The sequence below is a fragment of the Dendrobates tinctorius genome, unplaced genomic scaffold, assembly GCF_039654945.1.
Source record: "Dendrobates tinctorius isolate UK_male_01 unplaced genomic scaffold, ASM3965494v1 ptg000162l, whole genome shotgun sequence".
Classification (NCBI taxonomy): domain Eukaryota; kingdom Metazoa; phylum Chordata; class Amphibia; order Anura; family Dendrobatidae; genus Dendrobates; species Dendrobates tinctorius.
In genome coordinates, this window is record NW_027361829.1 from 70,747,415 (window position 1) to 70,771,060 (window position 23,646).

Sequence of the window (23,646 nt, forward strand, 5' to 3'; positions counted from 1 at the left end):
CATCCATCCGGATGGGCTCAACGAGAATATTTCTTTCGTCCCTTTTTTGTGAATCCAGTCTATCTCTCCATATTGTGCACATGTGTGATTATACGTTTTTTTATACACATTTTTATTGCTTTTATTTTAACATTTTCTCTTTTTCGTTTGGCAGATAATGTTCTATATGTGCTCATGAAGATTAACATTGGAATTTGGAATACTGGTGCCGAGAGTTTTGAAGCATGCAAGCCGCCTATTTTTCCAGCATTCGATCTTCTAGCAAGATGTACTATTCATATTAATTGTTGTTCCTGATATATTTTCATTCTATGCAAGAGGGGTTAGATATATTATATCCATTAGTGGGACTTACCATTCCTCATAATTATTGTTTGCCTTGGTATAGTTGCACCTTGCACAAGCGAGGTTAAAAATACTGTATTGTATGGCCATCTGTATTTATCCATGTTGTTTCGTTGTGTAGTGACATACTGGTTCTATCTAAACAATTTTGTATATCTATACGTTATATTTCCACTATATGATGTGGTTCTAATATGTGGTTATATATATGTGGCCACTAGGGTCCCAGTATTTGGATATGTATATATTTCTATACATTGTTCCCCTTTTGTTTGCCCTTTTTTATGGCTTTCCGTTTGCCCACATTCTTGTCCTCTTCCATAATGGTCGCTGATAACTAGATAACACATTGCGCATGTGCCGCTTCCCTCCTGCGCTGTGTCTGGCACCTCCCCTCCTGCCGTCTGACAGCAGGTCACATGGGGCCCCGCGTGCTTCCTGTGTCAGCGTCTGGAGGAGGTGTTTGCGCTGTCACTCACTGCAGGCGGTGCGGCGGTTCACGGGCATTTCTGGTTAGTACTGTATATAGATAAGGCGGCTTAGCTCTCTCTCCACGCCCCTGAGGAAGGAGCCTTGTGCTCCAAAACGCGCGTCATGGAGGGCTGACGGTCCTTCGCCTCTGCAATATTTCGCTATCATTCAGGTACTGCTTCCGATGTATGGCTGGTCTTTCATGCTGGCAACATTTATGACGCTTGATGAGCATTTATTCTGAGTACAGCAAAGGCTGCATTATGCATAGCTGTTGGTAACATAGAATTATTGTTTGTTATGCTATAAGCACTGTCTCCGATTATATTGCAGCTTGCATATGCAGATTCTGTGACTTTTTTCACTCTTATAGTGTTTGCTAAACAAATTTCCTGATTTTTTGTGCCACATGAGCATTTGCTCTTTAATCTACTATGAATTGCAGCATGTCTATATTTAACCATTTCTTTGCCATATGAACATCAGCTCTTCATTTATCAAGTTTTACAGATACATTTACAATTAATTATTTGTGTGCTTGATGTTCATTGGCGTACCTTCTAATTTTGCCTACATCATGGCTTATAGTAATTTGTAAGCAGATTTATTTGCAGAGGTTCTTTGGTCTGTATGTCCATATTCTTTGTATGGTCACTTGATGTGTACAATATTTTCTGCCCCACCATTGTATCCTGTGTACTTTTAAATTTTGTATGTAATAAAATATTCATTTTATGGGACTTGATGACTGCTTTCCAGTTTTTCCTTATTCTCTTCAATAGAAGATGACCTGAAGTACCTAAAAATGCCTACTATAAATATTATTGAGTAGTGATAAGATGTTATCCGAGCATGGTCGGGGGCACTGCTAAGCAAGTGGCTTTGATGTGGTCGAATAGTATGCTTGAGTCCCTAACAAACAGGCAATCCATGCCTGTGTTGCAGTTATCGAACATCCACGAGACATGCAGCCACGGGAATCCAAACATAACAAGCACGCCGAAGACATTCTGTTAGCACCCGAGCATGCTCGGATACAGTCATATGTAAAAGTTTGGGCACCCCTATTAATATTAACCTTTTTTCTTTATAACAATTTTGGTTTTTGCAACAGGTATTTCAGTTTCTTATATCTAATAACTGATGGACTCAGTTATATTTCTGGATTCAAATAAGGTTTATTGTAATAACAGAAAATGTGCAATCTGCATTTAAACAAAATTTGACCGGTGCAAAAGTATGGGCACCCTTATTATTTTCTTGATTTGAACACTCCTAACTACTTTTTACTGACTTCCTGAAGCACTAAATTGGTTTTGTAACCTCATTGAGCTTTGAACTTCATAGCCAGGTGTATCAAATCATGAGAAAAGGTATTTAAAGTGGCCACTTGCAAGTAGTTCTCCTATTTGATTCTCCTATGAAGAGTGGCATCATGGGCTCCTCAAAACAACTCTCAAATGATCTGAAAACAAAGATTATTCAACATAGCTTTTCAGGGGAAGGATACAAAAAGTTGTCTCAGAGATTTAACCAGTCAGTTTCCACTGTGAGGAACATAGTAAGGAAATGGAAGAACACAGGTACAGTTCTTGTTAAGCCCAGAAGTGACAGGCCAAGAAAAATATCAGAAAGGCAGAGAAGAAGAATGGTGAGAACAGTCAAGGACAATCCACAGACCACCTCCAAAGACCTGCAGCATCATCTTGCTGCAGATGGTGTCACTGTGCATCGGTCAACAATACAGTGCATGCATAACGCCTTTTTGTATGACCAAACAACTCAATCTTTGTTTCATCAGTTCACAGGACCTTCTTCCAAAATGTAACTGGCTTGTCCAAATGTGCTTTTGCATACCTCAGACGACTCTGTTTGTGGCGTGCTTGCAGAAACGGCTTCTTTCGCATCACTCTCCCATACAGCTTCTCCTTGTGCAAAGTGCGCTGTATTGTTGACCAATGCACAGTGACACCATCTGCAGCAAGATGATGCTGCAGGTCTTTGGAGGTGGTCTGTGGATTGTCCTTGACTGTTCTCACCATTCTTCTTCTCTGCCTTTCTGATATTTTTCTTGGCCTGCCACTTCTGGGCTTAACAAGAACTGTACCTGTGTTCTTCCATTTCCTTACTATGTTCCTCACAGTGGAAACTGACTGGTTAAATCTCAGAGACAACTTTTTGTATCCTTCCCCTGAAAAGCTATGTTGAATAATCTTTGTTTTCAGATCATTTGAGTGTTGTTTTGAGGAGCCCATGATGCCACTCTTCATAGGAGAACTACTTGCAAGTGGCCACTTTAAATACCTTTTCTCATGATTTGATACACCTGGCTATGAAGTTCAAAGCTCAATGAGGTTACAAAACCAATTTAGTGCTTCAGGAAGTCAGTAAAAAGTAGTTAGGAGTGTTCAAATCAAGAAAATGATAAGGGTGCCCATACTTTTGCACCGGTCAAATTTTGTTTAAATGCAGATTGCACATTTTCTGTTAGTACAATAAACCTCATTTGAATCCAGAAATATAACTGAGTCCATCAGTTATTAGATATATGAAACTGAAATACCTGTTGCAAAAACCAAAATTGTTATAAAGAAAAAAGGTTAATATTAATAGGGGTGCCCAAACTTTTACATATGACTGTATCATCTTATCCAAACAGTCGCTCATCAATAGTACTGAGCCATACACCCGGCCGTAGTAGAAGCTGCAAACAGCTAAACTGTGGGGGGGTGCAAGGTGTCACACTCTGACCGATCTGATGTGGACAACCTATACATAGGATAGGTCATCAATATATAAATCCTGGAAATCCCCACTAAGTCTCCTATATACAGGCCAATAATCAACCTGAAGAGTCTGCAAAAATGATTATTCCAGATTGTTTGCGTGGATATAAATGGCAGAGATCAAGCTATGAACAATTAAAACATTAGTTCAATAGCTAATTAAATCATTTATCCAGGCTTACAAGCCATCATTGACGAGCTCCCCCAACCCCATGTGTACAAGAAACCGAAAGATCAAATTTGCAAAAGGTCTTCCCTGTACAGGTTGCATTAGTCTGCGTAACAGGGATTTCAAACACCACTCTGATGTTATTTTTTATGTTACCACCAGAGTTGTATGACTAATGCAAGTTCCTTGTCCATGGTAATATACTTACCTTCTGCAGTCTTCTTCCGCTATTAGTGCCGCACCGGTCATCTCCTGCAGTTTGAGACTTGCTGGATTGCTCTGGTGTTGGGCGAGCCTGAGGTCACTTCTCAAAGTAAGTCTATGAGATCCAAAATGAGGATTTCATAGACTTCCATTGAGATCTTGCCACTGTTACTTCTGGCAGGAGCTATCATCACAAGATGGCTGTTAAGTTACAGCGGTGAGCTGCACACTGGTGTGTCACATACTGTAGCAGACAGAAGAGGGAGCAGTAAGGAGCAGCTCCTGTCACATGGAATTACAAGTATTATAAAGATAGTTAAAGTGCACTGGGCATCTCATCTTTATAGTTTATGAGAGCAGGGACAGTACTTTTTTTTTTAATCTCCCCGGAGTAACCCCTTAAGGACACGTTCAGTTTTTGGACATTATTTTACATCAGTATTTGTTAGTCAAAACCATGAGTGGAACAATCATGCATTTTTAACTCATTCCTGATTTGGCTTACAAACAATATTGATCATACACGGAATGTGTGAACGTGTCCCAAGGCTTATTCACACATCAGTATTTGGTCAGTATTTTGCATCAGTGTTTGTCACATGGTAAGGTTTTTAATATTACACAGTGTAGGATCGTCCCGATCTGGATTACCTTGTCGATGGTGGAACGGCTTTTATGCCATTTTTGATCAAAAACAGTATTGCTAAGAACCCTGTTTTATTTAAATGCACTCTTGCTTTTTACTTATTTAGTTACAGCAGGGTTTATGTTTATTTTGCTTCTTGTAGGTTTCATCAGTGTTTGTATGTCAAAACCAAGAGTGGAACTTACAGAGAAAAACTATTATTGATTGGAAGACTGACATTTGTTCTGTTTTGGAAACACTCCCGACTTTGGCTTAAAAATATGGATGGAATCAAAAATACTGATGTGTGAATTAAGCCTTAAGGATCTATGCAAAATGAATTCAACTTCAAATTTTCAATAAGAAGATACATCAGACTCAGAAATAAATAGGTTCAGACATTCATGATTCATATTTACGTACATTAATGGTAGTTTTATTGTTGAGTCTTTTAGCTCAACAAAAATTCAGAAATAAACAACACATTAGCAATGGGAGAGTAGAGGAACTGGAGGATCCACCCAGACTGCTAGGTATTTAAATCTGGTTTAGGATGTAAAGTGTAATCTACGTGAATATTTGCTAGTATGAATGAGATTTGGAGGAAAATGCACATAATGACTTTGCTAGAAGAGAAGATTCATGAATATACATACCGATATAGCTGTGATCCGAAGAGAATCAACTGTTGAATGTGTGAACAAATACCAAAGTGCAGGTCCAATCTCAGCATTGATGAATCCTTGGACATGTGATGTTACTGTTGTACAGACATTTTCAATAATTTTTGCAGTCATATGGTGAATTATGGGTTCTTCCTATAAAATAGAGAAAGAAAATACTTGTGTTGTTTTAACTCCCTTAATGACCAAATATTTTTTTTTTAAATTTCTGCCTCTCTGCTTAGCAGCAGCCATAAGTTTTATTTTTCTTTTCACTGAAGTAGCTGCATGAGGCTTTGTTGTATGCAGGACAACTTTGATTATTTTTAGCACTATTTTGGGATATGTCAGTTCTCATGATGTAATCTATATAATATTTTTGCAAATATAGTGAAGAAAAAGCAATTGTTATTTTTACAGTTCATGCTTCATACAAAATAATTGATTTAATAATTTATCAAGGGTATTGTGGTAGCGTTGATATCTAAAATGTGTAATTTTTTTCTTGTTATATAAAAGTAATAAAATGCAGTTTATTAAACTGTAATTATGCTTTACATAATTTTTCATCAAAAAGGTCAAAAGAGATCTTGGAGGAACATATTTTATTTCTAGTGCATTTTTTATTTCTATAACTGGATCATCCATAGCAGCCCCAGGTTACAGGGGAAAACCACTCATTGTTGTGTGCTTTGCCACAGGTCATTGGCAAAGCTTAGGTCTGCTTGGACCCAGCAGTAGTGATGAGCGAGATTGCTCTGATTAGGTCTTATCCAAACACACTTGTGTGCTAATATAGTGTCTTCGGCGTGCTCCAATAATATGTTCGAGTCACTGTGGCTGCATGTCTCGCAGTTGTTCGACAGTCGTTACACATGCAGATTCTTTGAAAGCGAGTAGTACTGTAGTTCAAACTGTTGGTTAATAATTTTGATGATGTTCTATAATAAAAAGAGCTTCTATTTGCTTTTTTACAATGAATGTCACATACTAATGGATGGTAAAATACTCTACAGCTTTCCTTCTAGTTTCACAAAAAGAATATTTTAGATTTTCTCAAGTTCTTACCAATATTTAAGTGGCTTAATACAGATTCTACTCCAATACCTGTTATGAGCAGATAGTTCTTCATTAAGGCTATGTGCACAGAATTTTCCTAAGCAAAACCTGACTCTTTCCCAGGAAAACCTGCATTTTCATTTTTCGCACGTTTTTGTCGCTTTTTTTCACAGTTTTTTCCGGTGCATCCACATTCTCAATGAGTATAGTTGAAATTCTGGAATTTTCCGCAAAATTAATGAACATGCTGCGTTTTTTGTGCAGAAAAACACGCATCATGTGCACAAAAATTGCGGATTTCATTCTAATAATGGGATGCTTAATGTATGCATTTGTAAGCGTTTTTGCAGGGACAAAAAACGCTTAAACGCGAAAAAAAACGCGAACGTGTGAACACAGCCTAAGGGCAGCAGATTGTGTAACCTATGTGAGGTTTTTATTGATTTTTTAGTTACATAATAAAAACGGACATAATTAATAAATGGACTGCTGGCAGTATTCTAGTATGGGTAATCTTCCTCTAGGATTTTGTAACCATTCCCAAAATCAAGAGAAAAATATCAGGGATAAAGTTCCTCTACATTATGCTAGAAAACACATGTTCATGGCGCACCTATTTCTGTTTTTCTACCTCAGCAGACATAAGTGCTCATACAGTAGATGTAGACTTTACAGCATTCAGGACGCAGTCAAGAATATAATTCTTAGAAGTGCCAAAGTATTGACATAAAACATTTACATCCAAAATCTCATGAATATTTAATGCCATTAGAAACCAATCAATAATATGCACCCCCCTGCCATGTAAGACGGGCACAAGGTAATTACGTACATGCATTTATATAAAGCTTGCACACATCAAATATCCTTCATTTTAACAGCGTCTACCTTTCCCTAGGATTAAAAACTCAAAGTCATACTGTGTGGATGCAGTAACCCCCCTCCTTATTTACTGAAAGAGAGGATGTGCTGTTTATTCATTGCTGCATCTATTGATTAGTTGGCATAATTGGCACTACAATTAAAGAAAATGGAGGAAATACACAGTTTAATTGTATGATTCAGCCGAGCCAATCTAAACACTGTAAGGGAAAAACACTCCGCACATTAATTAGACGAGTACAACAAGGCTATTAGCATAAGTCAAAAGGAAAAGAAAAACTTCACAAAACCAATATTAAGCAAATTAAAACCTGAAAATTTTAGAGTTTGAAACATGATTATATGTAGTTCATTATGAAGTTGGAGATAATAACAGAATAGGAACTAATTATTATAACAATGGAGATGGCAAAATTATTCATGTTCATTTTTTTTATTAAATCTGATAGTGACAAGAAACTGAATGTGCATTATTTTAAAGGACCTCCAAAATCTAATTATTCCACTGATGAAACTATACAACAAAATAAAAGGCACACAGCAGTATTTAGACTTCAGGAGCGAAGATTAATTCTGCAGCAAGCTGATGAGTGCTATATTAGCTCATCTTTATATTTGTGGCCAGGTTCAGCTAATGAGCAGGGGTCTTGTTTTTGAGAAATGGTCTTTTATCATTTTATATCAATTACCTCTTCCAGGCTCTGGGGAGGATGCTTACGAGAAGATACTCTGCCTCCAGAGCTTATGTTATATGAAGGGGAGCTACCACTGTGATGTGTAATGATAATGACTGCTCCCCTTATCTCACTGCAGAGCTGTGTGTGATTATACCTGACATATCTGCAGGTTCCGCTCTGCTTCATATCACATACAGACAGGGCTGCAATATTACTGCAATACAGCAGAGCTCAGAGAGCTGCAAAAATGTACGGTATTTGCAAGAAGACAAATTTCATTTCTCCTGGTCTGTGTTAGCTACATATCTTATACCGATAACTCTCTCGTCATGTAAATTAGGCTCTAGACACAAATATATGTTCCAGGCAGTGTCCTCCTCCCCATAGCCTGGAAGAGGTGATTTATAAAAAATGATAAAACAACTGAACAACAAGGGATCTGATATGAGGTATACAGGCATTAATCTCCTCAGCAGTCTATAACTTGTATGCCCATATTAATAGTTTAGATAGGCCCTTTTAAATTCCATTTCACTCATAGCAGAAAATTCAGATAAATAAGCAGTGGGTTTTGATCTCAGGCCATTGATCTTTATCCAGGCTTGATCTCCAATTACCCATGATGCTTAACCCCTTTAATGACAGACGTATCCATACGTCCCTGTGGCCTGATACTTACCGACCTGGGATGTATGGATACATCTAGGGTATCTTGTGTGCGCCCGATCGCCACTGGGTGTCAGCTGATTGCATACACCCTACTTTTTTTAATCTAAATCAGCCCTTTTTTTATGAAATATTTTTACAAGATTTTTTATTTCAGAAAGAAGACACAAGGTTTAATAACATTCAATTTTTACATCTCACCATTTTCATTTATTAGGCTACTTGATGTAGTTTTGATTAAAGTCAGCTTAATCTGCTGCAGATCTAGCAGTTCTCTGAATGCTGAGCTCTGCATAACCCGCCCACACCACTAATTGACAACTTTGTGTAGACTGTAAACAGGCAGAAAGCTGCTAATCAGTGGTAGTGGAGGGGTTACACAAAGCTCATTAATATGGAACACGATATAGCAGCAAATTATCTAAGCCTCTATTGAAAATCTCCTGCTAAAAGCTCCTTCATAAAACAGTGACATAAAACAGTGATTTAATCAAAACTATATCAAGCGGCCCAATAAGTGACATATCATTAGAATCAGAGTCTCAGTCCCTATATTGTGCTGCTCTCAGATTAGGTGGCAAAAACCTGGTGACAGATTCAGCTCAATTAACTTTAACACAGTATGACAGCTGTCTTTTAATATCAGAACAATAAAACCAATCAAACCATCAAATTTGGTCTTGTATAAATAAAGTACTGCTCAGAGGGAAGTCTTCCCCCAAATATATTGTGTTTCAGATCATCTGAATGCACACCCAATGTGTCACGCAATGGGTTAAAATGGATTAAAAATGTATAAACTGCTTTGCGCTTAAAGAAACACACCTCTCGAGTCTAATTATTTTATTACATTTTTGCCCTTTACTCTGTTATACTTGTAAAGTGCTGTAGAATATGATGGCGCTCAATAAGTAAGCATCATAAATAAGCACAATAATAATCTAACAAAAGTCAGGGAAAAGCTTCAGGGAGGAAGTACTCAGCAGTCCGCAAAGCCCCCAAACGCTAATGTGAACTTAGCCTTAGAGTCTCATTTCCCGACTCTTCAGTCTCTTCTCTTCCCTATTCTCAGGGTTAATAAAAGTTTGATCTTAAATATCTCTGCACACAGCCACGATTGAACACACTATCAACAGATTTGTATTACAGGACTATCTGTCTGATGATGACAGACAATTATATACATTGGTATTTTGTAGTAGTGAGTCAGGAGAAGATGCATATAATTGTCTGTCTGCTGATTCTAGCATGTTCTCTCTCCATCTGAAAACGAATCTTACCAAAACTTGTGATGCATCCCTCAAATTTCTATTTCCATATGTGGGACGACCATAAATCCAAAGCAGCAAGACCTTTTTCATAATATTTGACTCCGATCTTTCCTTTGCTCCTCATACCCAATCACCCTCACGCTTGTGTTACCTGGACCTCAAAAACATCTCCAGAAGATGCCATTCTTCCACCAGTGAATTGGGAACTCTTTTGCGCCAATTCATTTTCATTTTGACTTCAACTCACTAGACTATTCCCCCTGCTACACATGCAAATCATATCTGTCCAGTCATTGCACTGGATGCTCAGCCACTTCAGAACACAATCCAAACTTATTACTTTCACACTCTAAACCTCTCCACAGTGCTGCAGTCTTACATCTTATCTCTCATGGCTGCCATCACCCTGTGCTCTCCAGTCTGCTAATGATTTAAGACTGACAGCCTCCATAATTTGAAATTCCCACTCCTGTGGGAATTTCTAGTGCTGCACTAGTTCTCTGTAATGCACTGCCTCAGGTAGTCAAGTTAATCCCTAGTCTTTTAAGTGTGCCCTAAAACACATCTTTTTACATAGTCCTATCACTTCAATGTAACTTTTATCAGTTATCCCTATATTTTCCTCTGACACTGGTTCGGTCGATTATCTGATTCCCATACAGGACATGCAATCAGATTCATTTAATATCTGTACAAATACATATACTGGCTGATGACTGGGACTACTCTTATTTACTTTAAGAAATGACTGATCCACACAATATGAACATTTTTTATGTTTTAAATTACACCCTACTTACTCATAGATTGCAAGCATGCTACTATGTAATGTTTAATATTGTTTATATCATCATAATTCATCCATCATCATTCATTCATCCATCATCATTCATCATCATTCATCCATCATCAATCCATCATCCAGCATTCATTCATCAATCTATCATTCATCCCAAATTCATCCATCATTCATCCAACATTCATTCTTCATTCATCCGTCTGAGTGCCCTAATATTCATGGAAATATCATGTGCCTTAACAATAGTCGGCAACAGGTAACAAGTTAATTTGAAATATTTTACTTGTGCCCCCAAAAAACACATCCTTTTTAGGCAGTACTATCACATCACCTCACTAATATAATTTTTCTCAGTTCCCAAAATGTTTTCCTAAGAATCAGGTTTCTACATGTATCCGTTTTCCATAGAGGGTAGACACTTACCAGTACTTCATATCTGTATAAATTATAGAGACTTTCCTTTTGTTCAGCACACTGGTAATAAAGAAAAAACACCTGTCTTTGTGATGGATCACATAGTCTTTCAACTGACATTGGACCTCCCTTCAGATACATACAGTATGTGAAAATCAGATGGTTCCTCAACTAAGCTACATTCCATTTCAATGACACGCTGCAAAGCATTAAAGAGTCGAGTTTGGCGTATTTCCCAGTTCTCATCCCTTTTGTTCACTTTTGAATTTTGACATTATTCTCACCCCTAGAGGTACAATAGCATGAAGGATACAACCTACAAAAGTTGCTGAGGTAGTTCAGCTCATCCCGGATGGCACATCAATGCATGCTGTGGATAGAAGGGGAACTGTGTCTGTCAGCACAGTGTCCACAGCATGCAGCAGATACTAGGAGACAGCCAGTACACGTGGAGGGGGCCGTAGGAGGTAAAAACTCAGCAGCAGGACCGCTACCTCCTCCTTTGTGCAAGGAGGAAAAGGAGGAGCAGTGCCAGAGCTCTGCGAAATAACCAACAGCAGGCTATTAACATCCATGGGTCAGATCAAACTGTCAGAAACAAACTCCATGAGGGTGGTATGAAGGCCTAATGTCCACAAATGGGTGTTGTGCTTGCAGCCCAACACCGTGCAGGGTGGTTGTAATTTGCTAGAGAACACCAAGATTTGCATATGTGACAAAGGTGCCCTGTGCTCTTCATGGATAAGAGCAGGTTCACACTGAGCAATTGTGACAGACTTGATAGAGTCTGGAGACGCCACGGAGAAGGCTCTGCTGCCTGCAATATCTTCCAGCCTGACCGGTTTGGGAGTGGGTCAGTTATTGCTGTGTTGAGGCATTTCTTTGGAGAGCCGCAGAGCCCTCCATGTGCTAGTCAGAGGTACCTTGACTGCCATTAGGTACTGGGAGGAGATCCTCAGACCCTTTGTGAGACCATATGCAGGTGTACTGGGTCCTTTTGTGCAGTATGTCTCCAGCAGAAAAATACCACCAGATTGAAACTGTGGCATCATAGTTGGGATTGCATATATCTTGTATGCATTCACTAGCCACCTAAGTTCCTTGCTAAAACTTCGATGCTGACCATGATGAAAGAGTGCATAGTCCCAATGATACTCTTCCATATTTGTGGCTCTTATTTTGGCGATAGGCATCCAACTTTTATTTACATCACAACATCTTCAAAACCCAGTTAATCGACTCCCTGTCCATATGACATATCAGGTGTACTGTTCACACAGAAATAAAAAAAAATGGAATGTCCACAATGGAATGTCTGTTTTTAGGAGGGGTGGTAATTGAGCGGTCTTCTCTCAGATATCCGGACATGGCGGGGAGTCTTAGATAATTTTGAAGAATAGCAAGAGAAAATGTCCTGATATTGGGTTCTTCTCCAGGCTGACCTGAAAGGTCCAGAAACATCGACACTCTGTCGACGTCAATACAGAGTTTCACTCTTTTCATCTGTTCTGCACAAAACAATGTCCCTATCTTTAGAATGTAAAATCTTTATTAGCTCATTGTGGCGCAACTGATGGTGACTTTTGGAAAATACATCCTACACTCTGATTTATAGTGAAAATGTGTATGGAGTCCCAACTAGATCCAACCAACAGCCAGGCCTTAAACTCATTGAGATTTCTTTCCTCTGCCTCATTTAAGAAACCAATTTGATGAAAATGGTCTTGCCTAAGTCAGTTCTCATGGTAATAAGTTTTGGCATTTAAGGAAGCAAGGTTAGAAATTATCCTCTTCATACTGCTTAATTAGCGACAGCTGATCTTCCAGCTCACTTACGTGCCACTTTACTGCTTTCACACTTTTTCCAGATCATTACATATAAAATTCACATTCTCCCAGAGGATGCCCATCAGTACATGCATATTGAAAGAGACAAGTTATATTTCTTGACAACTGCTGATCGTGCCAATTGTTAACAACCACCATCTGGAATAAAAGCAGGGAGCTTCAAAAATCTCCAGCAGACAGACTTTGCCTTCATCACCTAAATCACCGCAATCATCTAAACTTGCCTCCTCTGCACACGCTGTCCTGTGACCTGGCAGCATGTGTCTAGCGCGCACATGTTCCCCTGTTCTTAAACGGGCAGCACGAGCACATGCTAAATGCTCCCAGCAACAGATGGGGGAATTTAAATAAATGTGTGTTCACATGCAAGGTCTCCCCCAGGCAGTACCTGGGAGACATCTTGTATAAAAAGCACCCTCCCCTATTGGGAGGTGCCTGAGCAACCCCCGTAGTTCTGTGTTAGGTGGTTGGTGTGTATGCAACTGTATGTTGACAGGTCCCCCGTCCCTTGTCTTTTAGTATCCCGTATTCTGAGTTCCGTTATTAAGCCATAGTTAGTCCAAGTTTCCTGAGACCGCTTCAGCGGTGTCAGAAACCGTGTCTGCGGTACCTATACCCCATGGCCTAATCGGTTGTACATGTCTGCCACCCTGGGGGCTGAATACCCAGGCCAAAACTGTGAACCTGTCCCAGTGGCTGTCCAGTCTGCAACGTGTGAACCTGTCCCAGTGCCCGTCCTGTCTGCACAGTGAGAACTTGTCCCAAGTCACCATCCTGTCAAAATATGTCCCATTATGAGGTCCTGTTTAAACTAGTCCCAAGTGGCCGTCCTGCTGGTGTGGCAACTAGCAGCTACCTACCGCACAAGTCTTACCTCACCACTAGAGGCTTCAGTGAACACCAAGGTAGCTGCTTTGTCACACCTCTCCAGGGTAAGTATGATCTGTGGCACAGTAGGTCAATGAACCACGTGTGCCACCTAGGAGCATAACTCCACTACTCTTGACATCTCCCACTTGGCCAGTCTTTTTTTTCCAGCTCATGGTTGGTTGAAAGACCACCCAGGTGGTTGACACAGTGTAAAATGCAATCAGCAGGCAGTTAGTAAGTGGGATGCTAACATTCCTTCATGATGCACAAAAAAAGCTTCAGATTATGTCTACTCACATATCAGGCTAAGCCACACCAATAACACACCTATTGATTTAATTGCATGCTAAAAAAGCGAGAGCAGAAATTACATTAAAATACATAAACATGCTGTAAAAATGCAGAAAAGAGATCAGTATGAATAATATGCAATTCAAGGCTGTGCAGTGACTCACTATACAGATTAAAAATAGAAAATAAAATAAAGAAAACACAGTCTTCAGCTTCATAATAAAACAGCACACACTGGAAATGGAATTTATATTAATTCACACTTATAGGCTGGTTATATGTTAAAATTGAAAAAAGATTCAGTATCTTGGTACAAAATACTAGGTAAAATACTAGGTAAAATACATAAAACAGAAGGTCAAATAGCGAGGAATTATGCAGTGCTGTTGTTACTGAAACAATTCTTAAGCCCCCGTCACACACAGCGATCTCGCTAGCGAGATCGCTGTTGAGTCACAAGTTTTGTGACGCAACAGCGATCTCACCAGTGAGATTGCTGTGTGTGACACTTATCAGCGACCGGCCCCCCTGCTGGGTATCGCTGATCGTCCTGGAATGGCCTGGACCTTTTTTTGATTGTTGTTCTCCCGCTGGCCAGCACGCATCGTTGCGTGTGGCAGGCGGGAGACCAGCGATCAGCGAGCTGGAGCTGGTAACCAAGGTAAACAGCGGGTTTCTAAGTGCCACGCGGCGCTTAGAAACCCGCTGTTTACCTTGGTTAACAGCTCCCTGCACCAGCGCGCTGGTATCTAAGGTACACAGCGTCATGCGCGTTCGTCGTCACTGTTTGACAGCTCACCAGTGATCATGTAGCGACACACCAGCGATCCTGACAAGTTCATATCGTTGTCGGGATCGCTGGTGAGTCGCTATGTGTCAAGGGGCCCTTACAACTCTGAAAAACCTTACAGTCCAGCAAAATTTTCAAAATTTTTTTGCATCACATACTAATTCTTCCATAAAACACTTTAATAAGTCACAATATTAATAAGTCACAATATTTTTGTGCGTAACACAAGTCTTTTAATGAATCAGGTTAAAAAAAAAGTCTTTCAACTTTAAATAAGTATACTCCTTGTCCTTAAAAACGCAGCCAGTTTCAGCTAGACAGGGAACCTGTCAGTCCCTATAAATGCAGGTAAATAGCACTTAAATCATGGCAGGTTTACTGGACTAGTGAATACAGGGAATAAAATAAAGTTTTATCTGCTCTGCATTCCCCGACACATTGATGATATCCAGTTCTGGAGCTTGTATGTTAATTTCACCATACAACATATTGATGTCTATGTATTTGGAATCAGATGTCATAAAAGCTCCTGGAGGTGTAATGCATAGGTGCTCAAATACTGTTGTCCAAATATTGTACGAATTATATAGATTATGGGAAAATTTAAATAGTAGATAATGTGACCTCATTACTAAATTAGTAAAATAAAAATTAAACTGCATATCTATAAATAAAAATTGTATAGATTAAGCATCTTTCCTGTGTATGACAGATATACGGTACATGAAAGGAAATTATTTCTGATTCAATATTCAAGCCATCGATTGAAGTGTTCTCTTTGGCTGCCACTGCTAGTTTCTCCCACAACACATCAACTGCTTGGCATAAAATAACTCTCCTAATTTATGATTACACTTATTGCTAATCAATGCCAATTTACAGTAGCTAATAAAGATTAGGAAGAAAGTGGTAAATAATCTTCCTGGCCTATCGCTAAATGGCTCACAAAACAGTATAAGCAACACTTTCCAACAGAAAACATTTGCTATATCTTTATATTTCCTGTTTTTCCTGACTTTTACAGACCTCAGAAAAGAATTTCCAATGGGTTATCTTTTATAGTTATCAATCACTAAACATTGAGCATGCAGCTCATGAGGAAAACAGAAAATACAATAAGGTCTAACTTAACCTGTGTGTGCCGAGTCCTGGCTGCCCATGTGTCTTCCAGCTTGCTCTCTCAACACCTAGGGTCTGTGTGCCACCCAGACCTGGGGATTAGAGGATTCACCAAACCTGGTGAACCCAACCCTCATATATAACTTGTGAGAATTGCATCATAGCAACTTATGCTATAAAGTCTCCACTTGCCTACATGCACTTGCAACAATGATTAGACATGTTTCTGATAAGACAGTGGATGGTATATTTTTGCAACACTGGATGTAAAGTTACATAATGGCCCAGATGTTCTCAGATTCAAGTATGGGGAACATGAGGTCCTGGCAATGGCATCAATATTTTCACCATCCAAAAACTATCTTCACACCCTGACACATGAAGCAGACTACAACAGCTCTAGTGATTTTAAAACAGTACATAACAGCAATCACGGTAATGCAAGCAGTGCAACCCTTCAAGGATATGCCATCCAAAACCATCAGTGACCAACCACTAAACTTGTCAAGTTGCATGATGTTGCACGCAGAATAACGTTCAGCATGACACCTCCAGACTCTTCACAAATGAGGTCATTTGTGACAGACTTGACAGAGTCGGAGACAGCAATGGAAGACCTGACAATTTTTGTGGTCTCTGGCAAATGCTACTTGAGCTGCATAGTGTTAGCATGTGAGCACAGGTTCCAATACAAGCCTCATATGTATCTGATTAAGTAAGCTTTGTGTTCTGTTACCTGGTGCCTTGGAGCTCATGTCAGTAGATCTCTCAGTTGACAATGATCCCAGCAAACTAGTGTTTCGTTTCTATAATTTGCATTTACTTCCTGGCTCCACCTACAACCATCCCTATGTGTCCTGTAAGCATAACAAAGCCATCTCTGGACTTGCTGACATTGTAAGGCTGCTACATCAGAATATACTAGCTCTTCAAACAATTCTGTCTATTGATCAATGCAGCCAGTGGCTACCTACAGGTTTGCTGGTTAACGCTTTGTCTGTTGTAAGCATTATTAACTTTTCTCTAGACTTGTTCACACTGTAAATACTGCTGCAAGTCCTGAACTGTCTATACATCATCAGTTCCCATGCATATTAATCCTGACACTATTTCTTCTGCCCATTGTGCCATCACCTTCAGTCTGTGCTATCCACTCAATCTTTAGGCTTAGAGAACACATGTCACCAGGTAAGCCTTTAATAACTAGGAAATTGATAGTACTAAAAGTTTAACTGGAGGTTATACTGTGATTGTAAAGTGTTCCCTTCATTTATTAGACAAGTATATTTCCAATAATGTCAACAAAATTGTGTCTTACAAATATGCTTGGTGTGTACAGTGGGAAAATATTTTCCAAAACAGTTTGAGTGAAAGTTAAGTAGGTCTTCCCATGAAATATACAGTATTTCCACAGTTATAAAGGGTAGAAAACTCAATGCACTGTGTGTTAGCCTTCTATCTTAAAAATAATTGAAAAGTGAATGAAAATAAATAACTCTTGTTATGGAACATTAAGTATGTATTCTAATACTCTATTTATTTCAGTCAATTAAAATCTGTTTGTACAATCTGTTTTCTGCTTAACCCCTTTACCACTCAAGAAGTATCCATACGTCCCTGTGACCTGGTACTTATTGACCTGTGACGTATGGATATGTCCCAGCAATTCTGCGTGCACAGAGGCTGTGTGCCCACGATCTCGTAACCAGGCGTCAGCTGATTCTGACAACAGACACCCGACACTCAGTGCCAGGAGCGGTTTAGCACCACTAATGGCACTTTAACCCCCTGTAATCGCTCTGACCCAAAGAATAAGGTCGCCATAACACTTATGCCGCACAAATAACGGCAAAAAATAAAAAATAAAACCAATTCTTCACCTGCTATTGATTTGTTTATTCTGCCTCCCAAAGATCACAGTAAGGCGCACATTTATCCTGCGCTCACATCGAGGTTTCCGTGTAAATCTCCAAAGTACATAATTTAGACGGAACACCTGGCGGAAGATTATCTATAATGAGGCAGATGGAAGGACCTGTGATCTGCAGGGTCCGTCTTTTTAGGATTGCATAAAAGTGCCATCGGCCACAGTTTTGTATTCTTCTGAAAAGAAGGACATCGCTGAACAAAGGCCAGACGGAGTCCAGAGTAACTGCTGGTCAACTTCTAACCCTTATATATTCCTAACTAAAAAAATTGTCTCAAAAATTGTGCTGATGTAATATTGTGTTGATCCAGGGAGCTAGTCTGATTGCCGTATGTGGAGTCGGAAAGGAATTTTTTTCCCCAATGTGAAGCTTACTGTTTGCCACATGGGTTTTTTTTGCCTTCCTCTGGATCAACATGTTAAGGCAAGTTAGGATAGGATATGGGTTTAACTAGATGGACTTAAAGAGTTCCTTAAACCTTAATAACTATGTTACTATGTAAAGAATACCTATGGGAAATGTTAGTCATTAACTATTTTGTGCGATGTTGTGAATTCTCTCCCTGGCTTCCCTCTGGTGATGACTGAAGGTAGTGTAGCTGGTCAGATTGACAAAGGTGTTGCCAGTTCTCTTTCTGGGCTCCCTTTAGTGGTTACTGGAGGTAGTGGAGCTGATCTGATTGACAGAGACTTGCCACCTGATAATGAGGAAGATGATTGGAGATCTGGGGTTTCTGATTGGGATTTAAGACAGCTGACTCCCTCTATCCCTGCTGGTGATTTTCTTCCTGTGCCTTCTGAGGTCTGATGTCTCCTGCTCTTTCCCTGCATGGTTCAGCTAAGTGGTTCATTTGCCATTCTGTTTGCATTTGATCTGGTTTTGTCCATCTCTGCTTTGTGCAGGTCAGCTAGCTACGGCTGGGGCTGTGTTGAATCACCGCCCATATGTTACTGCTTGTGCCAGTTTGTTTTGTGCCCTGTTATATTGGTCTTTTTGCTTTGCTTTCAGAACATACCAGAGTGCTGATATAGTGGGGGCGAAGTCACGTTTTTTGTGCATCAGACGTGTTGGACTTTTTGCAGGGTTTTTGCGTGATTTCAGACAGTGTCTTTCCTTTCGTGTCCTGTCTAGTCAGTGTGGGCCCCATCATTTGCTCAGTCTATTTTTCTGCCTGCGTTTGTGTTTTCATCTTGTCTCACCGACAATATATGTTTGGGGGCTATCTATTCCTTTGGGGTCTGCTCTGGGGCAGTTTAGATTTCCCCTTTCTTGCTTCAGGCTTAGTTAGCACTCCGGCTGTGCCGAGGCATCTAGGATCATCTTAGGTACGCTCCACGGCTACTGCTAGTTGTGTGGATAGGATCAGGGGGTCTCCAATCTGCTTAGTTACCTGTGGTTTTCTGTGGCTTAGCCTGGGCCTGCTATCCTCCTCGGTAACCCATTCATAACAGTGCGACATATCTCTCTGATTTAAGGACATAAGGATTCAAAATTAGAAAATTGCAAAATGTTCAAAATTTTTCCAAAATTTCCATTTTTGTTTACAAATGAATGTTATATTAAATAAATTTTTAACCCTAAAAGTACAATATATCACAAAAAATACATTCTCAGAATCAGTGGGATCCGTTGAAGCGTTCCAGGGTAATTACCTCATAAAGTGACAGTGGTCAGAATTGTAAATCACCTTGAGGGGTAAAGGGGTTTCCCTGTATTTGTAGTTTTCAGTTAATTAGATTCTGGTGCTTTGGGGTGGGATTGTAGGCAGGGTTTTATATTGTGCTCTGCTTACATATGCATCTTTCTGGGCTCATGACAGGTCACTGATCCTTCCTGCCTCCTATTTTGCATAATGCATATAATAATTTTCATATTACTGTTGATAATATTCTGGATATGTAATATTGTTGATAATACCTATAATATTGTGGCTACTGTGAGGCTTAGAAAAAAAATTACATCCAGAAAAAGGACACTGGCGCCTGGCAGTAACATATATCTCATACCGATAGATGTTACTGTGCATGTGCTGCCGCCATTTTGCTGCAGCCAAGTTTTTTTTCCCTCCAGCAAAATAGGGCGGCGCATGTGCAGTAGCATCTATCACTTGCAGATAGATGCTACTGCGCAAGCATCGCTGCCATTTTGCTGAAAGCCTATATTTTTTTCCTTTAACAAAATTGTGCCATTTTATCTGGATGTTAATTTTTTTTTTTTAAGCCTCACAAGAGCCACAATATTATAGGTATTAGCAACAATATTAAAGGCGGACAGGCAGCAGTTTGTAAGAAAGGGGGAGGTGGTATCTGGCAGTGTACAGAGCAGTGTTGGAGCCCCTCAGGGTACAGTGCTGTCGCCCTTCCTCATCACATTGTATGCAGCTGACTTTCAGTATAAATAAGATCTTTGTCACCTCCAAAAATTCTCAGATGACTCAGTGATTGTAGGGGGCATTGTGGGGGACCGGGGGGAGGAGGAATACAGAAGGGTGGTTTCTGACTTTGTAGATTGGTGCCAGTATAACTGTCTAGAACTAAATGTGAAGAAAACCAAGGAGATGGTGGTGAGTTATAGAAGGAAAAAGGATGATTACTTACCGATCACTATTGCTGGCCAGGAGGTGGAGATGGTTGAGAGTAACAAATATTTGGGGGTCCACCTTGACAGTAATCTCGATTGGAGGTGTCATACGGAGAAGGCTTACAAGAAGGGAATGAGCAGGCTGTACTTTCTACGGAAGCTCAGGTCTTTCAATGTGTGCAGTAAAATGCTTGAAATGTTTTACGTGTCCGTTGTGGCAAGCGCCATCTTTTTTGCTATCATTTGCTGGGGCAGTAGTGTGTGAGTAGCTCATGCTAATAAGCTCAACAAACTTATCAAGAAGGCAAGCGCGGCTGTTGGCCTCCATCTTGACTCTTGAGGAGGTAGTGGAAGATAGGATACAGAAGAAGTGTAGGGCTATAATGAACAAAAGTACACCCCCACTATACGAGCTGTTCTTGAAGCAGAAGTGCACATTCAGCAGCCGTCTAATCCTACTAAGGTGAAAGAAAGAGAAATTCAGGAAATAGTTTGCGCCTACTGCTATGGGGATATATAACAATTTCCTAAGGGTGAAAGACGACAATGACCTATGGCTGGTGCACTAATAGCAATGATCAGAGATTTAAGATTTAAGTACCTGCACTTACACAAATTTGTTTGTCTGTGGTTAGTCATGTGAAAGATCTATGTCTTGGAATTACTTTATGTAATGCTGATTGGAATGCGGTTTGTAACGCTGCTGTAATACCACAATTTCCCTCGGAATTAATAAAGTGTATCGTATCGGATATCAGGAACAATATCAACAGTAATATCAACACGGTTATATCCATTATGCAAAATAAGAGGCAGTTCATTGAAGAGTCAGTGACCTGTCATAAGCCCATATGGATGAATATGTGAATAGAGCACCACATAAAGCCCTGCCCCCGGGCCGCCCCAAAGCTCTAGAATCTCATTAACTGAAAACTGCAAATACACATAAACAACCACCACATGACGAATTTCATCACCTCAGGTATCATTTTAATCAGTATTACAGTGTGAGACAGTTGGCATCTGCTAAAAACGGTGCAGGCTCAGTTCCTGAGCCCATCCCATACAGGAGGCCTGGTGTATGATGTATTATAAGGTCCAATTTAAGGAAAGGTTTAATATTAAGGACAAAAAACTTTCAAACAGGACTAAACAGCCATTCTGACATGGTTTTCAAAGCAAGTGCATAAACTCTTTTTTCTATCATGTTTAAGAGATCTATTAATGTTCTCTCAGGTCTAACAGATCTATTAATGTATACAGTTAGCTTGGTGAAATCTGGCGACAGATCTGCTTTAAGTAATATACATTTTGCTTGTCATTTTTCAATACTGAAAGAATTCGCTACTATATATTCTGAAATAATATCACCCTAGTTGGAAGAACCTAGATGTAGAACACATTTTAAGACCAGTACACTAAAATTAATGATGATCCGAAGTCCCCCAGATTATGTCTGACAGCTTAAACTTTAAAGGGGTTCTTCGAGAATGAGATGAAATGACGTCCCTGATATTATACAATTCAACCTGCAGTCCGTACTAGTCACGTGTCAAGACGGGCTGCAGACGGAAGACATACAGACCCCAAGAATTGCATCCCAAATGACAAGACCTGTATTACAAATATCAGTCGGCATTCGGTAGCACGGCTGTCAGATGAAAACAATATATCACTTCCTCGCTGAGCACAAAAGGGGTTATCTCCAGCTTCCTCCTCCTCAATGTTTATTTTGTTTTCCAGTTGACCCAGACAGCCTCTGTGCACTGCTATAAAGTTGTCCCACTGACGGAGGAGGAAGCTGAAGCTCTAGATTTTACTGAGCACAACATGCGTTAAAACATATTTCGTCACATATCACAGCCATGCTCCCAGACGCCGATGGGGCATGTGTGATACAGTTCTTATCAGTTGAGATGCAGGTCTCAAGCTGCATGTCTGCAGCCTTTTCTGACATGTGACAAGAACATGCTGCAGTTTGAATAATATCAGGGACTACATTTTATCTCATTCTTGAAGAACCAAGGTAAGATGATGTAAGCAAGAATCAGGCTTTCATGGGAAACACCATTTTCACATGTAACTTCCACAATGCAAGCAGAAAGAGAGCCTGATTTGCTTTCATGACAAAAAGAAGTTTAAAGAGCAGATATGTCCGCTGGCTTACAATGAAGTCTTTAGCACAAACATAGTACAGATATCAACATGTCACTCCACAACAGGAACAACATGGCTATACATGCTGGAATGACAATAATACTAATTCAAATTGATGAAATCTCTCTTTACAACAAAAATCACTAACAATGAGATATTTAATGAAACATGAGATATTAAATGTAAATGCATCCCCACTTCAGAAAAATGGTTTGAAGCATGTCAAGTATAATACAGCTCAACAAGAAGAGAAGATGGAAACAATTCTAAGAAAGTAGAAAAAAAATAACATGAGATATTCTATAAAAGAATGGAGATGCTTCTTCATGATACACATTTACATTTATATACATTGACAGATTAAACATTTGCATAGATATAAACATCATAGAACCAGCTTATGTCTGAAAAATGAATTTCTTACAAGTGCCTAGATTTCAAAAGATGTTACCTTTTTGTCAGGTAAAAATGGAGATTATGTCTTATTTTCACATGGTTGTTATATATAGTACAACTGCAATTGAAAAATGTGCAATGTGTATCATATGAGATTCGTCTTATTCTTATATGACTTAATCTAGTTAGTAAACGTCTGTACTTTATTTCATTCATAGTGGAAATATATTGGCAATCCCATACCATCTGCCCAGGACTAGAGCGATAAGTTTGTTTTTTCCATTTCTTAATGATGTAGCCTACTTGGGACGTTAGGAAGTAGCATCATGTGACATCGGCGGCTATGCCCGCCGATGCCCCTTCTAGAGCAGCGCGCACCACAGCGTTTCCCTACCTGCGCGCTCCCGTCCGGCCTCGCGCCCGTCGTCCACGCTCCCTCACGGCGGCTCCTGGCTTCCGCTCTCTGTCACGCGCTCGCCCCCTCCCGTCCTCTCTCTCCAGCTGTGGGCGGCGCTGAGGGGCTGGCCTGGTGCACGCACTTCCGGGGGCTGGTATATTTCAGGCGTCCTCGCTGTTAGGAGGACGCCTGATGATTGTGTAGCAATCTGGCCCCTACAGTTCGTCTGTAGTTAGTCCT

General features: G+C 39.9%; 1 protein-coding gene across 3 annotated transcripts in view; it reads right to left on the reverse strand.

Moving 5' to 3' along the window:
- Positions 1-23,646, reverse strand: part of ULK4 (unc-51 like kinase 4) — a 1,062,038-nt gene that overhangs the window by 721,080 nt on the left and 317,312 nt on the right. For all 3 annotated transcript variants that reach the window (XM_073550092.1, XM_073550091.1, XM_073550093.1), the window contains exon 20: positions 5,257-5,418. In XM_073550092.1, the coding sequence (XP_073406193.1) occupies positions 5,257-5,418 (162 nt within the window). The remainder of the gene's footprint in view (positions 1-5,256; positions 5,419-23,646) is intronic.